Source organism: Podarcis raffonei, chromosome 13, assembly GCF_027172205.1.
Source record: "Podarcis raffonei isolate rPodRaf1 chromosome 13, rPodRaf1.pri, whole genome shotgun sequence".
Taxonomy (NCBI): Eukaryota; Metazoa; Chordata; class Lepidosauria; order Squamata; family Lacertidae; genus Podarcis; species Podarcis raffonei.
This window is the reverse complement of record NC_070614.1, coordinates 32,413,890-32,439,196: the sequence shown is the minus strand read 5'-3', so window position 1 is coordinate 32,439,196 and position 25,307 is coordinate 32,413,890. Positions and strand designations below refer to the sequence as shown.

The 25,307-nt window shown below is 44.0% G+C and overlaps 1 protein-coding gene across 1 annotated transcript; it reads left to right on the top strand.

The window, feature by feature from the left end:
• Positions 1-953: 953 nt before the first annotated feature.
• Positions 954-25,028, top strand: LOC128398768 (butyrophilin subfamily 3 member A2-like). Its single transcript, XM_053360022.1, is given in 14 exon segments — positions 954-1,079; positions 3,056-3,152; positions 4,156-4,512; positions 5,332-5,616; positions 6,027-6,125; positions 7,274-7,300; positions 11,533-11,559; positions 12,546-12,572; positions 17,783-17,809; positions 18,616-18,642; positions 22,936-22,956; positions 23,141-23,167; positions 24,440-24,934; positions 24,937-25,028. Coding segments are annotated over 13 exon segments (1,578 nt in total). The 5' UTR covers positions 954-1,079; positions 3,056-3,085.
• Positions 25,029-25,307: the final 279 nt, after the last annotated feature.

Here is a 25,307-nt window from a genome sequence, read left to right as displayed (position 1 = left end):
CTTGCCTTATCTTCTACAATGAGGAAGACAAACATACAAGATCCTGGTCTTTTCCTGAGATATGACACTTGATAATTGGTCATATTATATTTAGAAATGACTTTGGCCACGTATAAACAACAATTTTTTTCTTTTCAAATTTTATGAGTTTAGAGATTTCATGCAAAGTTGTATATTGGGGCACTATTGTACACTAGTGAGGCACTTTTATATGTATCAATGTGCCCCACATCTTAGTGTAGCAAAGTGCCCCAATGGACATTTTCAAAAAAAAAACTAACAATTATTAATAAAACCACTGAACTTATTTAAAAATCATGTGTAATCCTGATTATTGAGTGGAATAACTTACCTTTGGTATTTTTAAATCTTAACTAAATGACGTAAAACAGTGTTGGAACACTTTTACATTTCACATAATTTTTCAGTTGGCCATGCAAAAAACACACCAACTCTCGTCAAACGCCAACGGTTAGCTGGTGGGCGGCGCGGTCGCAAATGTTGTACTCACACATGTATAGACACATTTTAGTGATGTCGCGACACAAGTAACATTCCTCAATACTGAAATATTGTTGATGTATCAGTATGCCCCACTTTCCCCTATAGATGCAAATTTAGAAATAATTGCTATATTTTAAATAGAAATTCAGCACAGCTCATCGTAGAACGGAAGTCTGTGACCAGGAGACTTGTGTAATGGCTCAGGCTGTTGTCCTGAGGCTAATTGTTGCTGCAGTTCTTCAAGTTCTCAGTTCTCCCTTCTTAAGGTTAGCTTTAAACCAGACTTGGGGTAGAGAGCCATTCATATAGGGCTGTCCTTTCAAATGTAGCCCTGTCATCACTGCATTACCTCTACATGTATCTGTGGAGCATAGTGTTTGCACAGGGCACTCCTCTATCCTTTGGAGGCAGGTGCTGACTGTCACAGAGCCATTAACCATAGAGCAAAGTGTTGGCAGTTACTTATCTTGATGCAGAGCAGGAAAATAAAAGTAAATAATTAACGTAACACAGATCCACCTGATGCGGGAGGAAGGTACAGTAACTGACGAACAAATCTCACAGTTTGCTTCAAGGTAAGAAAAATATTTCCAGAATTACATTTAATTTTTTTAGTTATTGGAATGTGTTTGTTTAATGATGAATTGGTGGTGAGGTGAAAGGAGAGAAGGTTTTCCTTTGCTTCCATTCAGGATATATAGGATTAGTTTATCTTCGTGTAGAAACTTTCAAGTCACATTTGCAAATATACTTATGATAATAAATTTCAGGGGCTTCCATGCAAAATGTAAGTTTACAAATATAAATGTGTGTGTGTGTGTGCGTTTGAAAGAAGAATGAAAGTGACTTTCTCCTTTCTGCAGAGATCCTTCCTAGCCACACAAGCCTGAAAACTCGTCATTGCTTCTTTCATTTGTAATGGACATAAAATGGCTGCTTCCTTGCCACTCCCATTTGACATTTATCCCTTGGCACACAGAGTTAGCTCTGCCATGGGACGTCTCAGACTTTTTCCCACCATGTTCCTGGTCTTCTTAGTTGGGGATGTCATTGACCATCTCTCAACTTGAAGGGTTGAGAGATGCTTTTCAAGATCTTTAGTTAAATATGGATCTCCCATAGAGAGCGGTAACTGTGTGACATGCATACATGGTGCTGCACAACACAATTTACCTGCGACTTTTTAAATTTAGTATTGTGGTTTAACAATATTGGAGCAGGGCATTCGATTTCCTAAAATGCTGACAAGATGTGGGGGAAAACATCATCCATCCACTTACAATAGAGACAGTGTAGATGGCTTTTGAATTCATCTTTTTTACTACAGTATATATGCAATACATTTCTTTTGTCAGATCTAAACTGAAACAGGGTAAGAACATAAAATGTATTATATATAAACAAAAGTAAAATCCTATACATGCCTCATTTTCAAATAAGTGTGCCTATAGAATACAGCTTTAGTTGACACATACATTCTGCTGGTGTGGTGAAATGCACAGCTATAATTCCCTTTGTTTTATTTAATATAATAATAAATTACAAATATACCTATTTGTGGAGAAGGAGTAGAAGAAAAGACAAACGGGGACACTGGATTGAATGTATACTATTTAAGTAGCAATCTTATTTTCAAGCTGCTTCCAACTCTAGGGGAAAGTGAAGAAAGACTTACCAGTATCGTTGCCACTTTATTTGTGTACCATTTCCCCACATACTTTGTGCTCAAAGAAATAAACATCAAATGCATGACCAAAAAACCACTAAATATATTAACCCATAAAAGCAAGTGAGCCCAGGCCAGAGAGTCCATATCATTGATTTCTGGCAGAACTACCCAATTGACCTGACAGAATCATTGAGACAGCCCCTCCCCCAGTGTCCCTAGGGCTACTGTCTTCCTTGAGGAAAATCAGAAACTGGGATGCCCAGGCTAGAAAGCATGGCAAATCAGCTCCTGATAGGTGGCCTAAGAAAACTACTGGGACAGCCCTCATTCACCTTCTCTGGGGCTATTAAAGTCCCATTTGCCCTGAGAGATGGCAAGGAAGCCGAGGCCAGGAGCATTTGCCATCAGTTGTCAGTCAACCTGAGAGGTCTCTGTCACTACATTTATGTTTTACTATTTTAAAATTGTAAATGACCTCAAGTGCATTAACTGAATAGTGGTGTGTAATAAATGCAATAAATATATAAATATAATAAGTTCAAAACAAGATAATCAGAATAACAAAAATGCATAATAGAAAAATAAACTACAAAAATAGCTTGGCTACCAGGAAGAAAAAAACAAAACACTGTTTTGAATATGACCCTCTGGCCCACTTGCAAAAGAGGATACAGATTTGCATAATATATACCATTCTTGGTATATATAGCATAAATAAAGTTTTAACAAAGCCAAAGTACATTACATGAAGATTAATGTACAAAAAAAGATGCCTATATTTATTTAAATAAAGTAGACAGAACTGTTGACAGTAATTAATAAATGGTGACCAGTGGATCTTGCAATTTTATATTTTATTTCTTCCTTCCAACAATTGGGCAGATATAGTCCTATTCTTCAGATCTTTGACCCATGTCTTCCTCATCAACGACTGTTTGCATCTTGATCTTTCTGCATATCTCCCATGTGCTAATTGCAGGTAAGCAAGCTACTTTTGTAAGGTTTACTGCAGTGAGCAGTTCAGCTCTGAGGTAATGCTTGCGTGTAAAGCACTGGTCTTCAACTGGTGGCTCAGAACCCACTAATGGGTACTCCCACCATGCAAATTTGTGATAAAAGAGTAAGAAATGAATCCCCAAATGCATGTTTGGGTTAAAAGTAGGTTCTGGGTCGAAAGATAACTGAAAGGATAACTGGTGTAAATTACAGCTGAGCAAAACATGCTTCTTAGAATCATAGAATCCAAGAGTTGGAAGGGACTCCAAAGTCATCTAGTACAACCTCTTGCAATGTAGGAACCTCTCCTAAAATATCAATGACACATGACCGTCCAACCTCTGCTTAGAAACCTCAAATAAAGAAAAGTCCACCACTTTCCGAGGGAATCTGTTCCACTCTTGAACAACTCTTACCATCCTGAAGTTCATCAGTATTCTGCAGAATATAGTGGTGCTATTGCTTCTCTTCCTCAGAACATTATACAGTGGACGCTCGGGTTGCGAATGTGATCCATGTGGGAGGCAAGTTCGAAACCTGCAGTGCTCACAACCCGCAACACTGTGATTGCGCATGCACGGGTCACGATTTGGCGCTTCTGCGTATGCACGAGTGCCGAAACCCGGAAGTAACCCATTCCGGTACTTCTGTGTTCGGTGCAGTGCGCAACCCGAAAACACGCAACCTGAAGTGTCGGTTACCCGAGGTATGACTTTATTTCAGTTGATGCAACCTAGAATAGCAATAGCTTTTTTTGCTACAGCATGACAATGTTGACTTATGTTCAGATTGTGATCCACTAAAACCCCTAGATCCTTTTCAAATGTACTATTGGCAAGCTGGTTTTTCCTGCCTGAGTGCAGAATCTTACACTTCTTACATGGGTGCCATATCTTCCCACCCCAAAAAAGAATTCCACGGAGGAATGACTGCCAGTAGTGGTCAGTTTAAGGTGAACTTTTGATTATTATTTTTATTCCCCAAAGGTCGATTTGCAATCATTCCACCCGAAAACCCTATAGTTGGTTTCCTTGGAAAAGAAGTTATCTTGCCATGTCAATTAACAACTTCAAGCATACCAGAAAGCACCAGCATCAAGGTCCAGTGGATCTTGGATAAATCCTCAGAAAAAATTGATGTGAAATCCTATTATGGTCAAAACAGGCCAGAAACACAGGATAACAGATACCAAGATCGAGCTGAGCTTTCCCGTACTGATCTTAGTAAAGGAAACATGTCTCTGATTCTGAAGAAAACCCATCTGTCTGACCAAGGAAACTACAGCTGTATAGTCTTCCTTGGAGACTGGTATGAGGAGGTGGTGGTTGAGTTGGTTTTGGCAGGTGAGTTTATTCTTATTCGTCTTAACTTCTGGGGATGACCTGGAGTCTTTAGGTTTGCCTGCCCCACTCCAGGGTGCAGAAAGAGGACTTGAATCTCCAGGTAGGCAAGAGCACCTTTGGGGGAATACAATGTTTTTAGAAGACTCTGCATCAAGCTTACAGGCTTCAAGCCCACAGAAGCCAATTGCTTTTTATTTTTTATTTTTTTTTTGCATATGTGGGGTGTGGGTGGGTGTCTGCCACTTAACCTCCTTCTCCAGGGCTCTGTGGTGGAAGGAACAGCAGAGGAAGAAAAGGAAGTGGGCTGGGTTCTAGAGGAGGATGGGGTTAAGAGTATGCATGGACACTTGGCACAAGATGCATGGCTGCAGAAGAGAGAGGAGCACATGAAGAAAAGCAGCAGCAGCCACGCCTTGCTGCCTCCACCACCTACACCTAACTCCTGGATGTTCTTCTTGAGCAAGTCTGAGGAGGCAGGGACATCGCCATGTGCTGTGGGCCATATTAAGCACACATTTTCAGAAATACAAGTTGTCAAACTTAAAACTGTAGAACCCAGGTCAGTGACTCACTCATTCAGACTTCTCCATCTCTTCGCAGCCATGAGCACTACTGACAGCACCAATCGTCCTGTAGCTTGACAATACAGTAGACACAAAAATGGAATTTTGAACAGTAGCTTGTCACAAAATGTGTACTGTAAGAACTGACTGTAATAATGCATCATTCCTGGTATTTGGTCAGAGTGCAGAAACTCTAGACAGGTTCTATGATACTTGGAGCAATGGCAAATTAATATGTGGTGTTCTTCTTTTGCAGCAAAAGGAACAGAGCCCACCATTGCCTTGGTGGATTATAAAGGCTGGGGGATTGGCCTCACCTGCAGCTCCAACGGTTGGTACCCAAAGCCCAAGGCTCTCTGGCTGGACAGTGAAGGGAAAGTCCGAAGTAAACAGTCAGAGACTACAATCACAGAGACCAAGGCAGGGAACTTCAGTGTTTCCAGTTCCATTATAACAGAATCAGGAGTTGACCATGAAGTCTCTTGCAAAATCATCAACGAACTGCTAGAGATGGAGAGTGAATCGAGAATCCTGATCTCTGGTGAGTAGGGGTGAAGCAAAAGGGCCAAGAGGTTCAATGCTTTCACTGTGTTTTCAGTACAAGTACTATAAGAAGAGAGAGGTTTGGGAAATTTATTCCATTTTGATGCCTCTGAAGTACACCAGGCTCTTTGAATGGATTATCGAGATTATCTACAACTGTAGTTCTGCTCAGCAACATTTCATCAGTTAGAATCTGGCTAAAGTGTTTTCTGGTTCCCATATCCACTATTCACCAGAGAGGCAGGCAGGTCACAGCTGAAGCCACCACTGGCACAACTTCAGCTCAGTTCTGCCAATTCCTCCCAAAATAGGAAGTTCAGGAGAGTTTGGGGCAGTGCAGGAGAGTGGCAAAATCAGACTCTGGTTAGGTTAGTTTTGTTGTAACTGATACTTTAATGTGTGTTTCAGATGCCCTTTACCCTGCCACTTCCCCTTGGCTAGCACCCTTCCTAATCATTCTGTTGATTTTCATCTGCCTTCTTGTTGGTGCTGGGTACAAAGTCAGACGTAAGTATTAAATCTGCCATTTTCATAATCTCATTAAACTGTAGATGTGAACTGTTACAGAAACTTTCTGTTTTTTTGTACCTATGTTTATAAAAATGCATGGTGTGTTCTTAGATATAGAGAAAAAATACATACCAGTTAAATGAATACATATTTACAACAGCCAGTAATTGCTCCTTAAACTACTAAAATGAGCATAGTTCAAAAGGTGCTTCAGGCAATCAGAGTCACTTCCTCAACAGATAGTTGGCAAATTCAATGTTGTTTACTTTTTAATGTGGATCTACCAGATGTTGGTGAATTTTCATGAAGAAAAAAGGCAGAATCATGGCAAACTAAATTTAAGATTAAAAATGAAAAATGGAGAGAAACCAAAATTTGTAGATTTTTTTTTATATATATATAAATTTTTATTGATTTTCCAACATATATCAAAACACAACACAACTGACAGTACACAAACAAACAAACATACAAACACGTATAATTTCATATCCTCTTTTTCTTAAACCTTGTTTCAACGACTTCCCCATGCCTCCCTTTTCTGCATCCCTGTTTTAAATTTTCCCAGCAACTCCTAATTTCAATTACTTATAATTCACTTTCTTTAATCCTTTTTCTCTTACCCAATTATTTGTCACTGCAATTCTGTTTTACATTACCCATAACATTTTAACACTCATTAATTTTACAACAGTTCTTAAGATAAATTTTAAATTTCTTCCAATCTTCTTCCACCGTCTCTTTCCCTTGGTCACGGATTCTGCCCGTCATCTCAGCCAGTCCCATATAGTCTATCACCTTCGTCTGCCACAAAAATTTGTAGATCTATCCATTGCTATTGGCAGGTCATGGAAATAAAGTAGATTTTGCTTGTTGTTTTTAAGGGGCATGACCCACAGACTAAGGCACAACAGCTGAAGGTGCTGTTGACATGGTAAAGGCCAGACTCCAGGGACTTATACCAGGCTTCACTAATCAAGAAACTTCCTACCATCTAGCAGTGACACATGCTGATATCCTCAGGTTCTAACTCAAGAGTCCTTGGCAAGAATAATCAGTGGCGTTCATTTGTGATTCTCCCCCCCCCCATCCTAAATATGGTTATAAACTGTCTGATTTCTATAATTTGCTATACTTTGTTTCAGAGAGTTATCAGAAGCTATCTGAATGTGGTGAGTAATTGACAATGACATATTTTATACATATCATTTATGTAAGGGACAGGGAGTTCACTACAATGTTATTGGGAAAGGTATAAAGGATCCTAATCAAATTCCGTGGCATGTCTATTTTTTCCCCTTGGATGAAAGCAAATTCCACCTCTACATAGGATCAAGACTTATTATTCAACTATTGCTAATCATAGAATATTCTGTTATTTAGCATTTCTGGGCTTTCATTTGCCTTTCTAAATGTTTATTTGTTGATTTAAAATTGTATTCATATGTTCTGTGAATTATATTCACACTTTTGCTATCTGATCTTCTGATGAAGGGCTACCGTATTTTTCGCACGATAGGACGCACCGGTCCATAGGACGCACGTAGATTTGGGGGGGAAATAAAGGGGAAAAAATTTATTCCCCCCCCCCCGCCAGGCGCGGGGCTGGGGCGGGGGAAGCCCGAGCTTCCCCCTCCCCCAGAACGGGACCCAGAGCCATGCCGAAGCTGCGCGCAGCTTTGGCATCGCTCTGGGAGCTTGCGGGGCTGGGGGAGGAGGAAGCCCTCCGCCAGCCTCCAAACCATGTCGGGAGACAGCGGGATGGCGCGCTGCACCTCTCCCGCTGTCCCCCGAGTTTGCGGGCCTGGCGACGGGGAGGAGCAGGCTTCTCCCCCCGCCAGCCTTCTAGCCAAGTCGGGGGACAGCGGGATGGTGCGCTGCGCCTCTCCCGCTATCCCCCGAGTTTGCGGGGCTGGCGAGGGGAGGAGCAGGCTTCTCCACCCCCGCCAGCCTTCTAGCCAAGTCGGGAGACAGCGGGATGGTGCGCTGCGCCTCTCCCGCTGTCTCCCGAGTTTGCGGGGCTGGCGAGGGGAGGAGCAGGCTTCTCCCCCCCGCCAGCCTTCTAGCCAAGTCGGGGGACAGGGGGATGGTGCGCTGCGCCTCTCCCGCTGTCTCCCGAGTTTGCGGGGCTGGCGAGGGGAGGAGCAGGCTTCTCCCCCCCGCCAGCCTTCTAGCCAAGTCGGGGGACAGGGGGATGGCGCGCTGCGCCTCTCCCGCTATCCCCCGAGTTTGCGGGGCTGGCGAGGGGAGGAGCAGGCTTCTCCCCCCCCGCCAGCCTTCTAGCCAAGTCGGGGGACAGGGGGATGGTGCGCTGCGCCTCTCCCGCTGTCTCCCGAGTTTGCGGGGCTGGCGAGGGGAGGAGCAGGCTTCTCCCCCCCGCCAGCCTTCTAGCCACGTCGGGGGACAGGGGGATGGCGCGCTGCGCCTCTCCCGCTGTCTCCCGAGTTTGCGGGGCTGGCGAGGGGAGGAGCAGGCTTCTCCCCCCCCCGCCAGCCTTCTAGCCACGTCGGGGGACAGGGGGATGGCGCGCTGCGCCTCTCCCGCTGTCTCCCGAGTCTGCGGGGCTGGCGAGGGGAGGAGCAGGCTTCTTTCCCCCCCCGCCAGCCTTCTAGCCAAGTCGGGAGACAGCGGGATGGTGCGCTGCGCCTCTCCCGCTGTCTCCCGAGTTTGCGGGGCTGGCGAGGGGAGGAGCAGGCTTCTCCCCCCCGCCAGCCTTCTAGCCAAGTCGGGGGACAGGGGGATGGCGCGCTGCGCCTCTCCCGCTGTCTCCCGAGTCTGCGGGGCTGGCGAGGGGAGGAGCAGGCTTCTCCCCCCCCGCCAGCCTTCTAGCCAAGTCGGGGGACAGGGGGATGGCGCGCTGCGCCTCTCCCGCTGTCTCCCGAGTCTGCGGGGCTGGCGAGGGGAGGAGCAGGCTTCTCCCCCCCCCGCCAGCCTTCTAGCCAAGTCGGGAGACAGCGGGATGGTGCGCTGCGCCTCTCCCACTGTCTCCCGAGTTTGCGGGGCTGGCGAGGGGAGGAGCAGGCTTCTCCCCCCCCCGCCAGCCTTCTAGCCAAGTCGGGGGACAGGGGGATGGCGCGCTGCGCCTCTCCCGCTGTCTCCCGAGTTTGCGGGGCTGGCGAGGGGAGGAGCAGGCTTCTCCCCCCCGCCAGCCTTCTAGCCAAGTCGGGGGACAGGGGGATGGTGCGCTGCGCCTCTCCCGCTGTCTCCCGAGTCTGCGGGGCTGGCGAGGGGAGGAGCAGGCTTCTCCCCCCGCCAGCCTTCTAACCAAGTCGGGGGACAGCGGGATGGCGGCGTTCCGCCTCCCCGCTGTCCCCCGAGCTTGTGGGGCTGGCGGTGGGGCTCTCCTGAAGCCTGGAGAGCGAGAGGGGTCGGTGCGCACCGACCCCTCTCGCTCTCCAGGCTTCAGCGAAAGCCTGCATTCGCACCATAGGACGCACACACATTTCCCCTTCATTTTTGGAGGGGGAAAAGTGCGTCCTATAGTGCGAAAAATACGGTAATTGTCTCTAAGTGATAGACAATTAAAATGTAGATCATACCCTCTAACATTTCTCTGATGAAAAGAGGGGTGTCCCATTCCATAATGATTATTTATCTATTTATACCCCACTGGTTGCCCCAGCTACTCTGGGCAGCTTCCACCATATATAAAAGCACAATAAAACATCGAACTTTTTTTTAAAAAAACTTCCCTATACTGTACAGGATTGCCTTCGGATAGCTTGGGAGTCAAACAACTCCATACCCTCTAATATTTCTCCAATGAAAATAGGGACATCCTAAGGAAAAGTGGGACATTCTTTTAGACTCAAATCAGAAACCGGGAGGGCTAAATTAGGGGACGCCCCTGGAAAATAGGGAAACTTGGAGGGTACAGAAAATGAAGTCATTCTCAGACATAGTATATCTGCTGAGATCAGCAGACTCAACTGAAATAAGGCCATAGTTTACAGTGAGTCTACTTTGATTATGATTTGTTAGATACAACCAAGAAGTGGGGGAAATACACAATGGCTATAATTCATTTCTGGTTGTTTTGGAGATAAGCATGCTTTGTGGATCGAGGGCCCGACCCCCGCTATGTGAAATAAACACACAAGGACACGTGATATAAGGTTAATGGGCAAGAAAAGGCCACAACTTTATTGATTACAGCAGTGAAAAGGTATTGGCTTAGGCATTGGATGACTATAGGAGGTGGGTTTATTCAACAGTAGGTGGAGCCTGTTGATGCTAATCCAACTATAGGCTCACCCCTGATGTCACCGAGGGTCGTGCCATGGCCTCCCGCCAAGCAGGCATCGGACAGAATACACGACCGCCAGATTCCTTTAACGGAATAACCCACGGTAGATAGCATAGGCGATGGCCACACCTAGCCCTTGACACACATGAATCCAATGCCTAACCTACCCACCAATACCACAAAAGTTGTGACGATTGCTACGAGGTAGGCGAAAAAACCAAAAAGCCTAATGCCAAATGGAAAAATTCCTACCAGGCCCCCCAGACAACCGGGGCGACCAACCTAAGGTCCATAGCAAGGCCAAAAAACCTAGACCCTGAGCTAAATGGGAGTGGAGGGTGGGTGACTCGCTGCAGGACGACGACAACTGAGGAGGAGGCGGAGCTGGAGCCGCAGCATTAAGCTGCTAAACACGCCCCCCCGGAGACACCTGGTTGGCTGCCTCCGGTGGGCGTGGGCACCAGCCAGGTGAGGAGGGGCGGGGGCTAAGGCCCCCGGCCAGGGGCGGAGCTCGGGCTCCCGCCCACAACCACTCCCCTCTCTTCCAGGGAGGAGAGTCTTTCCGTTTCTGGAGATGACACCTACCTTAAATATTGCCACTGGAACCACTGGTGACCTTGGTGGCTAGGAGTGCCTTTTATCGCCTTGGGCAGGTGCTACAACTAAAATCATTCCTGAACTGTGATAGCTTGACCAAAAGAGTTCAGTCATTGGAAATGCCAAGACCCTAGTAATTCAATCTATGCAGGACTTCTCTTGTGGTTGATCTGGAAACTGCAGTGAGGGCAGAATGCTGCAATACTAGCTGCACTGGCTGCAACTTTGTTACTAAGCCAAGTTCAAGGTATTACTATTAGTATGTAAAGCCATTAACGATTCGGAACCACTTTACATGCCAAGTTGAATGTTTCAGTCCTCAGAACTTACACTTTTGCAGGTGCCACAAACTTCTTTATTTCAGCAAGTCTCCATATATATATATATATATATATATATATATATATATATATCTGTATACTTTGTAATCAATCTTGTGGGTTTTAACTGAGTTTAGCTGTGTTTTACCAATAGTTACGAATCTTTCTAAATAGATACAGAGCGGCATATTATGTTCAGTAAATAAATGAATAATGTTGCAATGCATCTTGCTTTCTGCAGAAAAACAGAAGAATGAAGTACAAGCTGGTAAATGCCTCTAAGAGAGATTCACTTCTTCTATAGTACTGTTCCATAATTGTTTATATTTTTAGCATATGCCTCCCCCTAGCAGTATTGTTTTCAGGGTGACTAACAGTAACACTTTTTAAAAAGCCCAGTGAAGAGGAGCAGGAAAAAAATAGCAAAATTTAAACCACAATAAATGAGTGAGCCCCAGAATTTTTAAATTAAATAAATAAATGCTCTTATTACCTGGAAATCTTAATGTGCTGGAATAGCTATATGACTGGATGGTCATACAGTAGCCCTGGTGACTGAAGCTATTCAAAGCAGAGGTTGGGTTGAGCAAGGAAGGAATAATCCTGTCACATCCTCAAAATACCTTGTCAAGCTAATGCAGTGGTGGGGGAACCCTCTCTGGCACCCAGGGTGGTGCAGCCTGTATGGACTGTGCATGTGTGGCATCCCGTGCGTGCGCAGTCCGTGTGGGCTGCCACTTGCACGGCGTCCATACGGGCGGCCTCTTGCATGGCGGCAACCATACAGACTGTGCTTGTGTGGTGACCGAATGGGATGCCGCACATGTGCAGTCCGTATGGGCTGCACATGTGCGGCATTCTGTACTGAGTGCACATGCATGGGATGCCACACATGTGCAGTCCGTACAGGCTGCTGCACATGCATAGTCCATACGGACTGCGCATGCCCTTGGCTGCTCTACAGTTGAGGGGAGGCAGGGGCCATCCTGTCACCCCTCCCAGAGTGGCACCCAGGGCAGCCCACCCCCTCCGCCCCTCTTCCTACTCCCCTGAGCTAATGCTTTATATACCATAACTTGTATTATTAATAGTAGTTGTGTTGGCAATAGTAGCTAACAGGCAGAGTAGTAGAAGGGACTCTCCCCACAAAAGATACCCCTTTAGCTATACTGGTGCAAGTAAAGCCTTGATTAATCATACTTACATGTATGTGTAGAGTGTGTATGACTAACATTTTGCTATCACTCTTTTCAGACCGAAATCATGTAATCGAAGCAATAGGTAAGATCAGTTTGTTTCCCTTTTTCCAAGCTCCCTTTTTTATATTGGCAGGATTTCTTCTATCCTTGCAAGATTTCAAAAGCCCAATTTTCTGCAGTACAGTGGTACCTTGAGTTAAGAACTTAATTCGTTCTGGAGGTCCGTTCTTAACCTGAAACTGTTCTTAACCTGAGGTACTACTTTAGCTAATGGGGCCTCCCGTTGCTGCCGCACCATAGCCATGCAATTTCTGTACTCATCCTGAAGCAAAGTTCTTAACCTGAGGTACTATTTCTGGGTTAGCGGAAGCATCTGTAACCCGAGGTACCACAGTATAGGTTCATTGATTCATCTCCTGTCTAGGCATTTCATATTGTTTTACTCCTGGAACCATGTTTAAATTGACAACTGCAAGAGGCATTTCAAATTGGAGGCATTCCATAATGCTGACAACTTGGAGTTGGGCTGTTAAGGGTCTTCCAGATATATTAAAAAAGGAGGAAAAGATAAACTAGATCTATTTTTTTTTTATAATAATTTTTATTACAGATTTTTATAACAACACAAACATATAACAAATACATACACAAACAAAAAAACAAAAACAGAACAAAAAACATGTACCATTTCATATCTTATTTTCTTATACCTTTCTTCCCCGACTTCCTCATGCCTCCCTTTTCTGTATTCCAAGTTCTTATCAATTACTCAGCAAATCTTTCCTTATTTTAATTACAATTTAAACTAATCTTCCTTATTCTCCTTGTCTTAACCATTACTGATAGTAACCATTTACTTTCCAGTCCAACATCATTCTAACTTTCATTAATTTTGTAATATTTCTTTAAATAGTCCTTGAACTTTTTCCATTCTTCTTGCGCTGCTTCTCTTCCCTGGTTTCGGATTCTGCTCGTCATTTCTGCCAAGCCCATGTAGTCTATCACCTTCATCTGCCATTCTTCCAGTGTGGGTAAATCTTGCGTCTTCCAGTACTTCGCAATGAGTATTCTAGCTGCTGTTGTAGCATACATAAAGAAAGTTATATCCGTCTTTAACACCCCTTGGCCGACAATACCCAAGAGAAAGGCCTCTGGTTTCTTGGGGAAAGTATATTTAAATACCTTTTTAAGTTCATTATAGATCATTTCCCAGAATGCCTTAATCTTCGGGCACGTCCACCAAAGGTGAAAAAAAGTACCTTCCTTTTCTTTACATTTCCAACATTTATTGTCAGGCAAATGGTAAATCTTTGCAAGCTTGACTGGGGTTATGTACCACCTGTATATCATTTTCATAATATTTTCTCTTAAGGCATTACATGCCGTGAATTTCATCCCGGTGGTCCACAACTTTTCCCAATCAGCAAACAAAATATTATGACCAATGTCCTGAGCCCATTTAATCATAGCTGATTTAACCGTTTCATCTTGTGTATTCCATTTCAGCAGCAAGTTATACATTTTTGACAAATTCTTTGTACTGGGTTCTAACAATTCTATCTCCAATTTTGATTTTTCCACCTGGAAGCCAATTTTACTGTCTAATTTAAACGCTTCATTTATTTGATGATAGTGCAGCCAATCTCTCACCTTCCCTTTTAATTTCTCAAAACTCTGCAATCTCAATTTGTCCCCTTCCTTTTCTAAAATTTCCCAGTATCTTGGCCACTTCGACTCCATGTTTAACTTTTTAACTGCCTTTGCTTCCATTGGCGACAACCACCTTGGGGTTTTACTTTCCAGCAAATCTTTATATCTGATCCAGACATTTAATAGTGCTTTTCTGACAATATGGTTTTTAAAACTTTTGTGTGCTTTAACCTTGTCATACCACAAATATGCATGCCACCCAAAAATGTTATTAAAACCTTCCAGATCCAAAATGTCTGTGTTTTCAAGAAGCAGCCATTCTTTCAGCCAGCAGAAAGCTGCCGCTTCATAATACAGTTTAAAGTCTGGCAGGGCAAACCCCCCTCTTTCCTTTGAATCCGTTAGTATCTTAAATTTAATTCTGGGCTTCTTGCCCTGCCAGACAAATTTAGATATATCTTTTTGCCACTTCTTGAAACAGTCCATTTTATCCATTATTTGCAATGCTTGAAACAAAAACAACATTCTTGGCAATACATTCATTTTTATAACTGCAATTCGACCTAACAAGGAAAGCTTTAAGTTTGACCAAATCTCCAAATCTTTTTTCACTTCTGACCAGGTTTTTTCATAATTATCTTTAAATAGATTCACATTCTTAGCTGTCATGTTTATACCCAAATATTTCACTTTTTTAACCACAGTCAACCCTGTCTCATTCTGAAACCTTTCTTTTTCAACCTGTGTTAAGTTTTTCTCCAATACCTTTGTCTTTAACTTATTCAATTTAAATCCTGCCAGTTGACCAAATTCTTGGATTATTTCTAAAACTCTTTTCGTGCTAGCTTCTGGCTCTTGCAATGTAAGTACTAGGTCATCTGCGAATGCTCTCAATTTGTATTGTTTAGCTCCGACCTGAATCCCTTTAACCAACTGGTCCCTCCTAATCATATTAAGCAAAACCTCCAGGACCGATATAAAAAGTAGTGGGGAAATAGGGCACCCCTGTCGTGTCCCTTTTTCAATCTTGAACTCTTCTGTAACCACATTATTTACAATTAATTTTGCTTTCTGTTCAGAATAGATTGCACCTATACCATTCTCAAACCCTTGGCCTACCCCCATCCCCCGGAGGTTCTTCAACATAAAACTCCAAGAAATGTTGTCAAAGGCTTTCTCGGCATCCACAAATATCAAAACAGCCTTAGTGTTTATATTCACTTCCAACTTTTCCAAAATGTCAATTATATTCCTTACGTTATCCGACAAATGCCTTTTCGGGAGAAAGCCCGCTTGGTCCCCGTGAATCTCCTCCATCAAAACTCTTTTCAGTCTCTTTGCTAAAATGTCCGCAAAGATTTTATAATCCACGTTCAATAACGAGATGGGTCGGTAGTTCTTAAGTTGGGTCTTTTCAGTCTCTGTCTTTGGTATAAGTGTAATGTAGGCCTCTCTCCACGTATCGGGTGCCCTTTTCCCCTCCATAATCTCGTTACAGACTTCCTTCAAAGGTTGTATCAACCCTTCCTTCAGAACTTTGTAATATTTGGAAGTCAGTCCATCCGGTCCTGGGGATTTGCCCAGCGTCATACCTTGAATGGCATCTTCTATTTCTTGTGCCGATATCTCCTGGTTCAAAATCATCTTACTTTCCTGCGAAACCTTTTTCAGCCCATTTCCCTCGAGGAATTGTTGTATATCCATTTCCTTCTGCGGTCCTTGTGTGTAAAGTTGTCTAAAGTAGTTCTGGAAACAATTCCTAATTTCCGCTGGGTTGCTTATGTTCTTTCCTTCCACTTCTAAATTTGTTACCGTGTTGAGTTTTTGTCTCTTCTTTATTTGCCAAGCCAATAACTTGCCACATTTGTCAGCAGATTCAAAAGTCTTTTGTCTCATTTGCTTAATTTTCCACTCTAGTTCTTGGTTCGTCAATTCCATATATTGTGTTTGATAAAGTTTGATTTCTCTTAAAATCTCTTGTGATTTTGGCTTCGATCTTAGTTTCTTTTCCCCTTCTTTTATCTTTTCCAGAATTTTTTCCTTCCTCTCATTTTGCTTTCTTTTCTTTAATGTATTTTGTTGTATCAGGAACCCTCTCATCACGGCTTTACTTGCGTCCCATACTATTCTTTTTTCTACTTTAGTCCTTAAGTTAATTTCAAAATAATCTTTCAAAGTTTTTTGGGCCTTCTTGCAAATCTCCTCATCTCTAAGTAAGTTGTCATTCATTCTCCATCTGAAGGAGCCAGTTGTTGTTTGCCTCATCACCATCAAACAAGAGGAAGAATAATATATGTATTGCTCTGGTTTTAACGTGTGCCTTATAATGTACAGCCATACCTCGGGTTGAATACGCTTCGAGTTGAGCGTTTTCGAATTGCGCTCCGTGGCAACCCGGAAGTAACGGAGCCCATTTCGCTGCTGGGTTTCGCTGCTTGTGCATGTGCAGACGCTCAAAATGACGTCACGCGCATGCGCAGAAGCGGCGAAAAGCGATGCGTGCGTGCGCAGACATGCCGTCGCTGGTTACGTTTGCATCTAGATGTGAACGGGGCTCTGGAACGGATCCCGTTCATATCTAGAGGTACCACTGTACCAGGAACTCAAGTGGTAAAACATTGTGGGCAAGCCCTGCCACTGCCTATGTATGGTCACAACGGAATAATTGACTGGCTCCAGTACGGTAATTTTCACGGCAGATCTGCCAAAAGCCATCTTCTGCCTCCTGTTTTTTTTTCAGATCCACTGCTAGAGAGAACTCTCATGTGCAGAAGCTAAGTCAGGAAGAGCAGTTTCCACCCTAGCAGGATTGCAGCCCAGTCCCTCTCCCCACTGCCTCCCCCCTCTGCCCGTGGCTACAGCTGTCCTGAGCTTGGCTGGTGAGCTGAAGTAGTCATCACTTTCCTCTCTCTCCCATGTGAGTCTCTGGGCAGACCCACAACATGCCTTTTGGAGCACAGCCAATGGAGCACAGCCAGCGCTTCCAGAGGGAATTACACCTGCCAAATTACAGACAAACAGGCCCGAGATTTTGTTTTGTTTTTGATTATGTTTTTTGCCTCTGTGCTCAGTGTAAAACTTCTACTTTGTTTATTTCCGCTTTTGGTCTATAGCTTTTGTTTTTGGCAGAATTTGATGAAATTATCAGGCATATCCCACCCCCACCCCATTCAGAGAAGATGAATCCTTCCAAAATTAAAAAGAATACTTGTAGTGTTTCTGCAAGAGCAACCTTTCCGTTTGAAGTAGCTAACAAGAAGCCACATAAATCCCCTTGTTGTTTTACAGTCATATATGAAAACAGGATATATGAGAGTACTTCTGGGAAAGAAATCTTCTAAATTATGGACAAATAGGTGCGGGGTTGTTTTGTGCTGGGCACAAACCAAATTAAAAGGAATTTGCTTCCCTGTCTGTGGTTTTGAGAGCAGTGATTTTATTATGAGAATAGCACACATCATACAGGTATCCATAGGAAGGTATAATTGCAGGAGGAGGACAAAGGCTATGAAATTACGATGAATGGAGGATGGGCTGCTTCAGGCTAGCATTCTGCTCAAATTGAATTAAGTATCCCAGGAACTGAATGAAAAGCTGGATACATGTGTGCTAAGATATACTCTTTTTCATTTATTGTTGTAGAAACTGAGAAACGCACAGGACAAGCAGGTGAGTATCCTTTTAATGAATAACTAGCCACAAAGTGCCTGTAGTCTTTGATAAACTGCAAGCTTCTTTCCTGCACTTATGTGAGCCATTCTTACCAGCTCCTTGATACACAACAAAAGGTCAGCAGACTTGGGTTGGCGCTGAGAAAGCCCTTGGGGTTTTCCCTTCCAGATCTCCAGATAAGCATTTGGGAGGAAGCGTTGGATATACATCTCAAAATGACTCTGTGACCTGAAAATAGAGACAACGCACCTACATTTATAACTCAAGAAAATCTTTAATAAAAATTATTTAAAAAATAGAAAATGAAATAAACAAATCCATGTTCCTAGTAGAATAAAGAGCATGGGGAACAGGCCCACCTGTTGACTGCTAAATAAATAATAGCACAATACATTCTGATGAACTCCTGTCGCAATAACTTTACCAGATGTTGTGCTAAGGGGTCCTTCATTGTTCTTGGGGCAGTGAAATGACTTATTATCATAAGAATTTATATGTGATAATAACAGTTTGCAATATTTACATAGGAGGGACATGGCTGCAGTGGGGAAGGAGGAGATGAACACCCAGCAGTGGTGAGCACCAGGGGGTGGGTGCCTGGCAGTGGCAAGGAACAAGGGGTCCGTGTGTGTGTGTGTCACGGGGAGCAGCACTGTGGGTTTTGCATCTAGCATGCACTGAAAGCAACATAGGACCTGTATGGATTTTCATTTATGTAGCTTGATCTCACATCTTAGTCATTTGCTTCTTCTTGTTTATTTTCTTAACTCTTCATCGTATTAATTCAAGTCATTCTTTTATAGGTGTTTCGGAACTAGAACACCGTCTTGGTAAGACAAAACTTTATGTATAGATTTGGAGGCAGGGATTTGCAATTGAATTAACAGGGAAGGAGTAGGACGGTGACATCCATTTTGGTAGGAGAAAGTACTGTATTTTACAATTTGACTCAGAATCCGCCCCCCAACATTTATTTCATGTATAGTTAGTACTATGTGGAATTCCAAATATATACAGTGGTACCTCTGGTTACGAACTTAATTCGTTCCAGAGATCTGTTCTTAAACTGAAACCGTTCTTATCCTGAGGCACGCTTTCACTAATGGGACCTCCCGCTGCACGCACATCTCTTATGCGTGATTTCTGTTCACATCCGGGGCAAAGTTTGCAACCAGGAGCAGCTACTTCCAGGTTAGCGGAGTTCGTAACCCAAAGTGTTTGTAACCAGAAGCATTTGTATCCAGAGGTACCACTCCAATAGTATTATGAGTTTATCCTGCAACATATTTTTCATAGGCTGGATCCAGATTAAGTTAGTTGCACTTGGTCCACCTTTAAATCAATGGGACAAATAGGTCACCAAGGCTAATTTCTTACTTTAATTTCAATAGGACCTAAGTGTGACCAAGATCACATCTGCACCATACATTTAAAGAAATATTATACCACTTTATCAGTAATGGCTTTCCCCAAAGTATTTTGGAACTCTTATTTGTTAAGGGTGCTGGGAGTTGTGAGGAAACCACTTTTCCCCTCACAGAGCTGCACTTTCCAGAGGATTGATGGTTAAAGCACTGTGGGAATTGTAGCTCTATAAGGTGTCTCCTAACAATTCTCAGCATCCTTAACAAACTGCAGTTCCCAGGAGGCTTTAGGGGGCGGGGCCTACACTCACCGCCACAGCTTAAGAGGCCCCAGGAGGCCTTCAGGACACTGCTGCTATTGCTGCTCCTGTGAGTGTTTGGGAAGACCGCTCCCCCCTGCAAGCCACTTCCAAGTGGCGGGGCCTACACTCACACATACTCTGAGCAGCTCTCTGGAGCAAGTGGCGAAAATGGTTTTAAATGTTTTAAGTTTTCTTAATCCTCTGCACCTTGAATGGTGGTGGGTTTTTTTTTTAAAAAAATATTATTTAATATTTTCTTTCTGTTTGGGGTGGGACAAATGTTTAGTTGGGGTGGGGAGTAGTTTAATTTTAGCATAATTGTTTCTTGCTTTGTTTTTACTTTCATTATTTTGTTAAGTTATTGTATAGTTTGTATTTTGCTTTTTAAGGGGAAAGGGTCAGGACTGCCTGGGAGTGGGCCTCAGCCAACAGAAGGGCTGGGGCAGGTTCCACAGGGGGGATGTATTGGGACACCCCATCTCAGTGATCATGGGCAGCAGGAGGAGTTACGCTAAGATCAGACCATGTCATTACCGAGGAGGCAGGTTTAGTCCTTGTTTGATGACTATCCCTGCCTCCAGGTCTGGTTGTGACTGGAAGGATACTGGAATCAGCAAGGGAAACCCACATGACCTGAAAGTGGTGCTGTGCAATGCCAGGTCAATTATGAATAAAACCACTGCCATCCACGACCTGATTGTGGATGGAGGATTTGACCTGGCATGTGTGACAGAGACCTGGTTGGATGAAGCACATGGGCCTGTCCTTGCCACTGCTTGTCCACCAGGTTTCTCTTACGCACAGCAACCCAGGTCATGTGGGCGGGGAGGGAGGGTTTGCAGTGATTTTTAGGAAGTCATTAGTTTGCACCAGGCGTCCTATTGGGAAGACCCAGTTTTCTGAGTGCATGTTCTGGAAGTTGGGCAATAGGGGCAGGACCGTCCTTTTGGTATACCGACCTCCCCGCTGCACCAAGGATTCCCTGCCCGAGCTGCTTCAGGTCGTGGTGGATGTGCTCCTGGAGACACCTAGTCTGGTTGTCCTGAGGGATTTTAACATCCATGCCGACACGAACTTACAAGGGGCTGCTCAGGACTTCGTGGAAAGCATGGCCTCCATGGGGCTGTCCCTGAATAAGTATGGCCCAACTCATAACCGCAGACAGGCCTTAGACTTGGTGTTTACCTCCACGGATGTTGGTGATCTGACAAGCGAAACAAAAGAAGTGCCATGGTCAGATCACTTCCTGGTGCAACTGGACTTCTCCGCAACCCTTCCCCTCTGCAGGGAGGTGGGACCAATTCGGATGGTCTAAAGCTCCCTCTCTGATTGCATGGAGCCCAGACAGCTCCATGGTTTTCCCCAGAGCTGAGGGTAATGAAACAATCGTTGAGACGGCTAGAGCACCAGTGGCGGAAAACTCATTCTGAATCAGACCGGACACGGGCTAGAGCTCAACGTAGAGCCTACCAAGTGGCAATGGTGATGGCGAAGAGGACCTTCTTCACCGCCTCTACTGCATCTGCAGAAAACAGCAGCAGGAGACTCTTTCAGGTGGTTCACAATCTATCGGAACCACCTTTGTCACCAGGGCCTGATAGGGACCCCAAGATCTCCTGCAATGCTTTTGCAAAGTTTTTTTTTGCAGATAAATTTGCTCAGATTCGGAAGGAGGTAGATTCCACTATGGGAGCAGGGCCGGTGCGGGAGAGTGCTAGAGTCCTGTCTAGTCATATTACATGGGATCAATTCCAATCTGTTACCTCCGAGGATGTGGACAGGCTGCTTGTACGAGTGAAACCAACCACCTGTCTCCTTTACCCTTGCCCATCCTGGCTAATAAAAGTGAGCCAAGCAGGGCTGGGCGATGGGCTCTGCGGGGTGGTGAATGCTTCCCTCTGTGAGGGAGCCTTCCCAGACCTGCTGAAAGAGGCGGTCATTAAACCACTTCTTAAAAAAACATATTTAGACCCGGTCAATATGGCCAACTATCTCCCAGTCTCAAAACTGCCATTCTTGGGCAAGGTGATTGAGCAGGTGGTTGCTGAACAACTCCAAGCACGTCAGGAGGATGCGAACCATTTGGATCCCTTCCAGTCGGGATTCAGGCCTCACCATGGGACTGAAACTGCCTTGGTCGTGCTGGCTGATGATCTCCGGTGGGCTAGGGACAAAGGTGAGAGCTGTTTCCTAGTTCTGCTGGGTCTCTCAGTGGCTTTTGACACCATTGGCCATAACATCCTTCTGGACCGTCTAGAGGGGCTGGGAGCTGGGGGCACTGCTATACAGTGGTTCCGCTCCTTCCTCCTGGGCAGTGTCCAGAAAGTTGTGTTGGGGACTGAGTGTTCAGACCCCTGGGCTCTCACTTGTGGGGTGCCTCAGGGTTGCATCCTTTCCCTCGTGCTTTTTAATATCTATATGAAGCCGCTGGGAGAGATCATCAGGGGGTTTGGGCTGGGTGTTCATCAGTATGCAGATGACACCCAGCTCTACCTCTCTTTTAAATCAGCACCAGTGTAGGCAGTGAATGTCCTGTGTGAGTGCCTGGAGGTGGTTGGAGGATGGATGGTGGCTAACAGATTGAGGTTGAATCCTGACAAGACAGAAGTACTGTTCTTGGGGGATGGGGGGCTGGTGTAGAGTTACTTCCTGGTCCTGAATGAGCTAGCTGAGCCCCGAAGGACCAGGTGCGCAGCCTGGGAGTCATTTTGGACTCACAGCTGTCCATGGAGGCTCAGGTTAATTCTGTGTCCAGGGCGGCTTTCTACCAGCTCCATCTGGTATGCAGGCTGAGACCCTACCTGCCCATGGACCGTTTCGCCAGAGTGGTGCATGCTCTAGTTATCTCCCACTTGGGCTACTGCAATGTGCTCTACGTGGGGCTACCTTTGAAGTTGGCCCGGAAACTGCAATTAATCCAGAATGCGGCAGCTAGATTGGTGACTGGGAGTGGCAGCCAGGACCACATAAGACCAATCATCTCTACCCCCATTGTTCAGCCCGGACACTGAGATCCAGCGCCGAGGGCCTTCTGGCGGTTCCCTCATTGCGAGAAGTGAGGTTACAGGGAGCCAGACAGAGGGCCTTCTCGGTAGTGGTGCCCGCCCTGTAGAATTCCCTCCCATCAGATGTCAAGGAAATAAGCAGCTATCCTATTTTTAAAAGACATCTGAAGGCAGTCCTGTTTAGGGAATTTTTTAATATTTACTGCTGGGGAAACTCAGCCAGATGGGTGAGGTATAAATATTATTTATTTATTTATTTATTTATCTATTTATCTATCTATCCATTTATTTATTTATTTATTTATTTATTTATTTATTTATTTATTATTTAGAGGTAGTGATGGTATAATAATGCTATAAATATAAGTTGAGGATGTGGACTAAGTTTGTCATGATGCAACCCCATATATTTTGACAATGATATCGCTAATTGGAATATTCTTTCACTTCAGGTAGTCTCTGCAATGAGCTGGGTAAGGCAGATTGCTTTTGATGAGGCAATGATTGTTCTGTACTGAAGTATTGTTTTCTAGTATGTTAGTATGTTAATTGGATTTAAATCACTTTATTCAATTCTGAAAAATTCTGGGCTGTTCACTTGTTTCATAGATGTTTCCCTGTTTTCTATGACTGATCAATTTTCTCTTCTGTTTGTAGAGGTTAGAAGAGCTCAGAAATACGCAGGTAATGAAACTGTCCTAATTAGGCTTAATACATGGATGTGCATACATGACTCAAATGTCATCATTCAGTGACTTTTCACTTGCTGTCCTCTTTCATATGAAAACATCACAGTAGCAATGGATTGATTCAATTTGTATTTTCATAGAGTTATGAACCATTAGGTTCATTTGGATCCATTTAGTTGACTAACGTAGATGAAACCTAGGATACTCCAGGAAAGCACAGGAAAGCACAAGTAAAAACAACAGACAACCAATATTGAATTTCTGCTTTATCGATGATCATGTAATACATATATCAAGACAGGGGAACATGCACTCAGTCATACACACATTCTTGCCTCTCTCATGCTCACCACTCTTCACTGAACTGTTCAGTTTCAGTAAGAGCTATGGGTGAACAGACAGCAGTGCGCTGACGATGTCTGGCACACATTCCAGGCTGGAGGGTCTTGCCATACCTTGTTGTTCATCTGAATCTCGGCATACACCTTGTTGTTCATCTGAATCTTGGCATTTCACAACTCTTATCTCGAAGTTGATGTTGTGCAGCTCATCTCCATGCTTCCTTGGATGTGCTGTTCCGTACTGTTCCTACCACACACTGTTTTTGCCAAAACATCATGAAGTCTGCACATTCCATTACAGTAGCTCTTTGTACAACACAGTTCACTGATAGTTCATCAAGGTATCCATTTTGTGGTGTTCTTCAGCCATCTTCAGCCCAGACAAATAATACCATTCTTTACAATAGTTTTAATTAATTCTGAAGCAATTAGAATTCAACATCGGGAGGGCTAAAACTGTCCTATCCTTGCTCCAGTTGTATGAAAGTGCAGAGCTGACATGCACACAAACCAGAGAGGAACTGAGCTAACAGATTTCTTTAGGACTGTACTTCGCATGTGGCTGTCTGTATAGAGAAGTCAGCACTTGAGCTCTTTCTCCTGTGCAGTATTATTAATCTCAAAAGAGCCCAGGGCAGAAAATAGATCCACAATGTAAAATTAAAAACAAAACTAAAACATTCTGAAACAGGGGAAGGGGTGATCATGACACCTCTACAGCCATGTCTTCTTATTGTACAGAGTTCCTACACAAGTGTGTTGGCATTTCTATATAGACAAACCAGTTGTGTTTCTATATCCAAGTTGTGAAGTAACTATAATTGGTCAACTATGAGATACAATGTGTTTGCTACAGCAGATTGAGGCATCTACTGCTCTGGAACTAAACATTGTTTCCCTTCTGCCTGTGATTGCTTCCCTTATAGTTTCTGTCACTTTGGATTCATATTATAAACATCCAGAATTCAGCATCACTGAGGATAAAGAAAGAGCCAGCCTTCAAACTCTCCCCCCTGGGAAAGGAGAAACTGCTCTGGGAACTTGGATTTTTTGGGGGAAAGAAGGTTATGCTGCTGGGAAACACTACTGGGAGGTGGAGGTGGGAGAGAGGCTGGACTGGGAGCTGGGGGTGCTGACTCAGGCTGAAAGGGACAAATTCCAAGAGAAAAGAGTTATTAAATCCTTTGAGGAAGGCTACTGGGCTCTGAGAAGCAGCAAAGGAAAATTATTTTCCAGTTCATGTGAGAAAGAGATTGAAAAGAAGCCACATCAGTCTTATTCAGTGATTGGTTTGTTACTGGATCAAGAAAAATGGGAAATCTCATTTTACAACTGCAGAGATGCCTATTTCCTTATAGATTCTATCCTCATTAAATCCACTGACAAATTGTACCCATTTTTAGATTATGGCAGTGCTTCAGAAAACCAAAGCCATCTAAGAAAAGCAGTGCTTCAGGAAACAGTGGTCCCATGTCATTAAAGAAAAGCTTTTCAAACTTTTTAAAGAATCTCTGATAGAAAAGAGTTCTTAGGGAAGATCTGTTGGCAAGAAATGCCCAAGCTTCCCAAGGAGAGTAGAATAATGGAAACAGTACAGGACATACTAGTACGATTGAACTGATGGATATTTTGCTTTGCTTTTGCCATTTCTTTTTCTTTCATTTTTTTAAAAAAACCCATTGCTATGGATGCACATTTATGGCAGCAACTCGACCGTCATAGGAATTCTATGCTGCCCCTAAGTCAGGCATACTGTTCTTGAACCTCTCCCTCCAACACAGTTCATTCTCAGAA